Raw genomic sequence first — 6,395 nt, 5'->3', positions numbered from 1 at the left:
ACTGGAGATTATTCACTCAAAATTGATATTTATAATAAGTTTTAGACGAAAAATAAGAATATTATAAATTTTTGGAAAATGGGCGTAGCCACGCCCACTTATGGTTACATGTGTATATCTTGGTAACCGCTGCACCAATTTCTTCCAAACTTGGCACAGTTATTGGCCTTGGTACACCATACCAAATGGCCCAAAATTTTCAAAATCGGACAATAATCACGCTTACATTCCATATAACGGTAAATAAATAAATAGGGGTATATATTTCGGTATAGAACAATCCTAGGGGGTGGAGACATTAAAATTCCGCATTTACTTTTTCACACGCATTTTGGACATTTTACACATGCATACTATCCACTGTTAAAGTACCCGAAGAAGTTTTTTTTTTTATTAAATTATTTTTTAATTTTTCTGTGCATATAGAAATATACATATTTCTATTGTTTTTGCCAACAAAATTCAGGCAAAATAAAATCCACTGAAAATAGTTAGGCCTTTCAAGGTCACAAACGGACCACAAGTAGCAACTCCGGGAGCAAGAGCAGAGCAATAGCAGCCGGAGCGGAAGCAAATAAATAGCAATATTAGAAATTTTTGGTTGTTTTCTGCTAATGCTCCGGCCAGCGTTGCCGAAATCTTTCACTGAAAAATCGTCAATTTGCCCAAAAAAAATTGTCATTTCAGCAAAAAAAAAGTCAAATACTTTTTATTGGCTGCATTTCTTTATTCATTCTGAACGTTTGGAGTACACTTTTTTGTTTACTTATTCTTTAGAACGTTCCTGATGATATGTTAACGTTTATTCTGGCTGTGAAATGGGATTATCTGGAATGTATAAAGAAACGCAGCCATTATTTTTTTTTAGCCGACTTCAAAAAAAGGAGGAGGTTATCAATTTGCCGGAGTATTTTTTTATGTATGTTACCGCATAACTTCAGACCACGTTAACCGATTTTTATAATTTTTAAAGGAAAGGTGGTACCGCAGTAAAAAAAAACGTAATTTTGGGAGAAAAATCGTCAAAACGTCATTGGGCTAAAATGACGTCAAAATGACGACGAAATCGTAAATTCGGCAACGCTGGCTCCGGCTACAAATAGCAATTCGTCTGTTTTCTTCGTTTCGCTACCTGCTTCGTGGTGCAACGCAACGTTGCACGAAGCAGTGTTGCCAGAGAAAAATTTCGTTTGGAGCAAAACGGTCGAAAAATAGCTAAAAAGAGCAGAGCTACATATTTTTGTTAAGGTTGAGCCTTAATTGACGTATACCAAATACTACTAAAACTTTCTGGAGCTAAAAAAGTGCTAGATAAATTTGAAAAGAGCTAGGAGCTAAAACCCAATTTTCGGAGCAAAATAGAAAAATAAAGAGCTAAATCTAGCTCCAAAAGCACCAAAATGACAACACTGGCAGGAAGTAACACAAGAAAGATACTACTGTGCAGTGTTGCCACAAAAAAAGTACCAAATTCCTCAAAAACAAATGAAAAATGCCAACAAATTACTCAAAATATTACAGATATGAGTATTGTATACTGCATACTATTTTCAGATACTTAGTATAAAAATTAATTACATTCTCCAATTCAATTGGTACGTTTGTTCTTGCGGCTCAAACAAAGTATCACCGTTATATTTTATGCCTTGGTTTGTAAAGATATAACATTGCTGCAACTATATCAGTGCTCAATCTGGTCCTCAAGTCAGTCCTGCACATTTTTAAACTACTAAATATACGTTTTACTGAAGCATTAGAAAAGGGCTATATTAGTAATGCAGATATAATTGTTTTAATTGGGAAACTTATACGAACCTGAAGAATATTTTAATTCAAAAACTTTTTTCCTATAATTTTCGGGATCTAATGAAGAACATCCTCGAACAATGCAAGTTCTCTCCATTCGATACCGAGATTTTCCAAGTTCAAAATAAGTTGAAAATATAACGATGCAATGAAAAAAATTATCGCTAACATTTTGAATATTTAGCAGCAAATCCAGATGTGCTTAAGAGCGAAAAACACCACACAAGCGGTTTGACAAACCGAGCGAAATATCCCTTTGCTTAATGCTATTTATGTTTTCCACGGGGGTGTTTGAAGGTTTGACAAGCCGTTTGAGGGAAATGTGAACAAACATCAAAATTGTTTGATTTTCTGGCCGCCATGTTGACGTTTGATCAAACCGCTTACGTTGTGTATGATAAAATCGCCTCATTCGCAACGGAATTTTCACCGAATGAGGTCGCAAGAGAGAAAAATCGAAGAAAACCAAACCCTTTTACATTGCGAACCGAAAGAAAACTAAAATTCCTTGCATGTACGAGTCATGTTTGCATGGTGTAGGGCGAAATCGGAAAATTAGGTTTGAAGAATGTTTGACAAGCCATTTGTGTGGTGTATTTCGCTCGTTTTAAAACTCCGGAAAGCTTTTTGTTCAAAAATTTGCAGAGCGATTTAACAACTCTGTTGTGTAAAACATGGTTGCATTTGTTATCTGCAAATATATCGAGAAAAAATTCCTCAAAATAAAAATCCTCAAAAAATTCTCAAGCGCACCCGATATTCCCTACGTTTTGAGGAATGACTCACAAAGTGGTCACACTGCTACTGCGTTTTGTGTGCCTGGCTCTGCTACTCATCTATTCACGTTGAGAGCAGTAGCCAAGGCGAATTTATAACGGGTGNGATGGCGAATTTCGATTTTCGCCGAGGTACGTCTTAATGTCAAAATGATGTGTTTGTTGTAAAATGAATTCGCCTTGTTTACAACAAACACATCATTTCGTCATTCAGTAGTACCGCGGCGAAAATTTAATTCGCCATCAACACCACCTTGTATAAATTCGCCTTGGCAGTAGCAGTAGCAGTGCAAAGTTTCCGCTGCTACTGCAGCTGTGAAGTAGCAAATGCAATCACTGATTGTAACTTTTATTTTTGATCGAAAATATAACGGTCGTATTTTATTCTCTTTGACTAAAAAAAATAAAAGTCAAGTTTTAAATTTTATATTTGACTGAAAAAATGAATATCAAGCTTTAACTTTTATTTTTTACCGAAAAAATAAAGGTCATATTTTAACTTTTATATTCGACTGAAAAAATATAAGTCAAATTTTAACTTTAAGTTTTGACTGGAAAAAATAAAAGTAAAATTTTATCTTTTAATTTTGACTGAAAACAGATCGGTTAAAAAATAACAATTATTCATTGACTGAAAAAGAGCATAACAGTTATGGTCTCTGGAAAAATCAACTTCCAATATTCGTAATTATACATACCTTATGACAGAACTAGTCGCATTTCCATTGACCTCAGAAACTCAGTCATATGGGATCTTATGAAGGTTTAATAACTTTTCAATGGAGAACTTTTATAAAAAAAAATTCCGCCAATTTCCGCCGCCAGAATCTTTATCAATGGTTTCAAAAATGTATTCAGTCTAAAAAATGTGTAGTTTCCATGACGTGTTCATCTTTTTGCCAGCTTTTTAGATTTGTCGCCCACTTTGCATCGTCAAGTTTTTATTTTTGCTTCACACTGTACATTTAAAAAATTATGGTTCGCCTATGCAGTCAGATACTATGGCTGAATGGCTATAAACTCATTTTTCTCTCACTGGACGAGATTACTTGCTTCTATTGACTACTAACTACATATGCATTCACTCACCTATTGTCATCTAACACTGAATTCAATGCTTCAATCCACTCTGGATCAATGCTGCCGTCACACACTATCCACGAATGAACATTTGACGCCTCTGCATTCACTATTACAGCAGTATTAGTTAACACGCCATCCATCCATTGACGGGTATCTGGGTCAAGGCATCCGAGCAATTGCACGCGACTCATCGATTTTGGATTGATTGTATGAAGACGGATTTGTTGTGAACCCGTTGGTGCCGTTCCTGACGATGCCAATTTCGATGCCGTTGTCATCAAAGCTTGTCTTAGCAATGCGATGACTGTGGATTTGCCGCATCCTGGTGGGCCCATCAACACTACGCCCATACGCTTGTTGAGTTGTTCGTGCAACTGTAGCGCCTTCTGCATTTGCATGTCATTGACGCAGAGTCCGAGTATTTCACTGGCCTCAACTAATGCCTGCTGCAATTCAAAATTGGTTTGCATGACTTTTCCAATTTCCGGATAAACGTTTGTCAGTAGCATATCAAAGTGCGCCACATCGTGTTGGTGTAATTTGGAGAGAATGGACATGCGTAACATGCGTACTACCACTGACATTTCCATATGCAAGCCACTAGCGGCGTCTTCAGCTGTTGCAATATCTACATCACTGGCGGCTAAGTTAACACTGTTGTGCTTTTTGTTGCTATTTAACTCAGCGCCGCAAGCTAATAAAATGGTTTTCAACTCACGTAAGCCCCAATCGTAATGCCGCTGGAAAGACAACATTTTTGTGCACAAATCGAAGAGTTCGACAATACGCTCGGCAATTTCGTTGGCGTGCTGAAATCCCTCCACAAAAAGCATGACTCGTGAGATTTCCAATGGCTCGGGCTGTTGCATCACAATAGGACGAAATAACGCCTGAATGTTTCCCGGCAACTTTTGACGACCACCATAATCGGCGCAAGCTGGATTCAAGGTGACAAATATGCCGCAATGCAGACTTAGTTTGATCTGCAAAAAAGAATTGGAAAAATACAAGATAATTAGCCCTGTTCTGCATTCTGACAATTGGAAATTATTTCATTTCGCCTTGTTCTACATTTCGATCAACCTCGAATCGGAATTCTATCGGGAATTAGATGTTCTGCATTCCGAGTATCTCAAATTTTTTATCGGAAATATTCCGATCAAGTAAAAGCCAGTGGAATAGAAAAAGAACAAAACAAAAACACAAATATAAATGTAAGTGATCAAAGGAACGCTTCGAACTTTAGCGAACAACGAAAAATGTAAAAATTATAAATTAAAAAAATTAAAAACCAAATTAAACTACGCCAGCTTGAGTTGCAGCTCGAGCGTTACGAATTTTAAAATAGTAAAAAGTCCTAAAATGGTTATTTTAATTAAATAGGGGTAATTTTATTCGCAATTTCGTATCCAATTACACTGTGGCACAAATTCAGGTTAGCAAAAGTTAGGTCGATTCTGAGAGTGAGGGGTGAAAATAGAGGCTAAATTAGAAGACCCGTATCGCGGCGTTTGTTTATGTTAGTTCGAATTTTTTTAAATCAACCTTCGAGCTTTGCAGTCAATTGCCAATTTTCAGCATATTGTTTATATGGTTTTTTGGCTATAACTCGTTGACTAATTGATATTTTTTCAATCTGTTAAAGTCAAATTATTGCTAGAGACCTGTGTAACAATTAAAATTAAAAAAAATTGATTTAGAAAATTTTTGTAGTGGTTATGAAGCAAAATGTTGGAAATTTTTTTTTCATGCTTTTTCACATATTTTCCACAAAACTAAGTCTTTTTTGCTTTCTGTTTGATCTATAATATGCTTCTCAGTTTCTTCAATAAATTTCATTTGAAAAGAAAACAATCATAATACAAAACTGGCGTTTTCCAGCTTAATATTAATTTACTTCTCATTTCTTGTGTACCAATTTTTTCAGTGTTGGTTTTGAAGAAACATTGTAAAAGAAATTATAAAAATATGGAAAAAAATATAATTTTGAAATGTTAGTTATGAAAAGTTTTAAGTAAAAAAAATTAAATAAATAAATTAATGATTTGGCCATTTGCCAACAACAACACTGCTCTCTCTAATATCTTGGTCATCGTCATCATCATCAGAAAGGTCGATAATTTCATCCAACAGATATTCTGGAATTTCATCTTTGTCTTCCCCTTCTTCCTCGCCTTCCTATTCTTCAAAGGTGTTTTTATACCACCAACAAATTTTAGCGAGTATTGCATCTGGAGATTTCTTTCCTCTGTACTTGAAAGGAAAATAGTTTTCAATCGTTAACATGTTTAAATTGTGCACTTTGACAAAGATATTAGAAAAATCTAGGAATTCAAAATATGCAAACTCTATAGTTACCTTATTTCAAATGGAAGCGCAGTTTGGTGATAACGTTCGCCTTGCTCATCAGATTCAATTGGCAACTGTTGAGCGAGTTGATCAAGATGCTGATGCAAGAGACGAATTTTGTACGACATATTAACCCCAATTTCATCGAGAGTTGCCAACAGGTTTGCAACAGATTGCCTGTAGTTGTCTTTGCGTTCTTTACCCACCCCGCTGACGCCTATAACAAAATCAATTAATTGGTTTTTTCTTGCATTATAATCGTTCAACAGTTGCCAACTGAATCTGATGAGCAAGGCGAACGTTATCACCAAACTGCGCTTCCATTTGAAATAAGGTAACTATAGAGTGTGCATATTTTGAATTCCTAGATTTTTCTAATAT

At 35.6% G+C, this 6,395-nt stretch overlaps 1 protein-coding gene across 1 annotated transcript in view; it reads right to left on the bottom strand.

Annotated features, from left to right (window-relative positions):
• Positions 1 to 3,667: 3,667 nt before the first annotated feature.
• LOC108360959 (cytoplasmic dynein 2 heavy chain 1-like) overlaps positions 3,668 to 6,395 on the bottom strand; it is a 153,055-nt gene continuing 150,327 nt past the window's right edge. The window contains exon 19 of the mRNA XM_017613457.1: positions 3,668 to 4,648. Coding sequence (XP_017468946.1) covers positions 3,668 to 4,648 — 981 coding nt within the window. The remainder of the gene's footprint in view (positions 4,649 to 6,395) is intronic.

The sequence above is a fragment of the Rhagoletis zephyria genome, unplaced genomic scaffold (genome assembly GCF_001687245.7).
Source record: "Rhagoletis zephyria isolate East Lansing unplaced genomic scaffold, Rhagoletis_zephyria_1.1 Rzeph_scaffold_00667, whole genome shotgun sequence".
Classification (NCBI taxonomy): Eukaryota; Metazoa; Arthropoda; class Insecta; order Diptera; family Tephritidae; genus Rhagoletis; species Rhagoletis zephyria.
Note: the sequence above shows the minus strand (reverse complement) of the source record. Positions and strands in the feature narration are given on the sequence as shown.